Source organism: Penaeus monodon, chromosome 31 (genome assembly GCF_015228065.2).
Source record: "Penaeus monodon isolate SGIC_2016 chromosome 31, NSTDA_Pmon_1, whole genome shotgun sequence".
Taxonomy (NCBI): Eukaryota; Metazoa; Arthropoda; class Malacostraca; order Decapoda; family Penaeidae; genus Penaeus; species Penaeus monodon.
Window position 1 is genome coordinate 30,928,413 of NC_051416.1, and position 227 is coordinate 30,928,639.

A 227-nucleotide genomic window follows, 5' to 3' on the forward strand; every position below is an offset into this window, starting at 1 on the left:
TTTTGAGTGTATTTTTGTGCATTTGTGTGATGGCTGTATTGGCATTCCCTGACCCCTCCAACTGCCTTACCGCGGAGTAGATGGCGTAGGAGGCGCCGCCGGAGTAGGAGTACTTGGAGCCCATCATCACCTTGCTCACGCCGTTGGTCACCTCCAGGGCGCGGAGGCGGTTCAGGATGGCGGTGTATTCGTTGATTCTGTGAGCAGGAATTTGCATTATGTACACC

The 227-nt window shown here is 54.2% G+C and overlaps 1 protein-coding gene across 1 annotated transcript in view; it reads right to left on the reverse strand.

Moving 5' to 3' along the window:
• Positions 1-227, reverse strand: part of LOC119592951 — a gene marked incomplete at its 5' end in the record, with an annotated part of 23,747 nt that overhangs the window by 20,867 nt on the left and 2,653 nt on the right. The window contains 1 exon segment of the mRNA XM_037941843.1: positions 71-197. Within this exon segment, the coding sequence (XP_037797771.1) occupies positions 71-197 (127 nt within the window).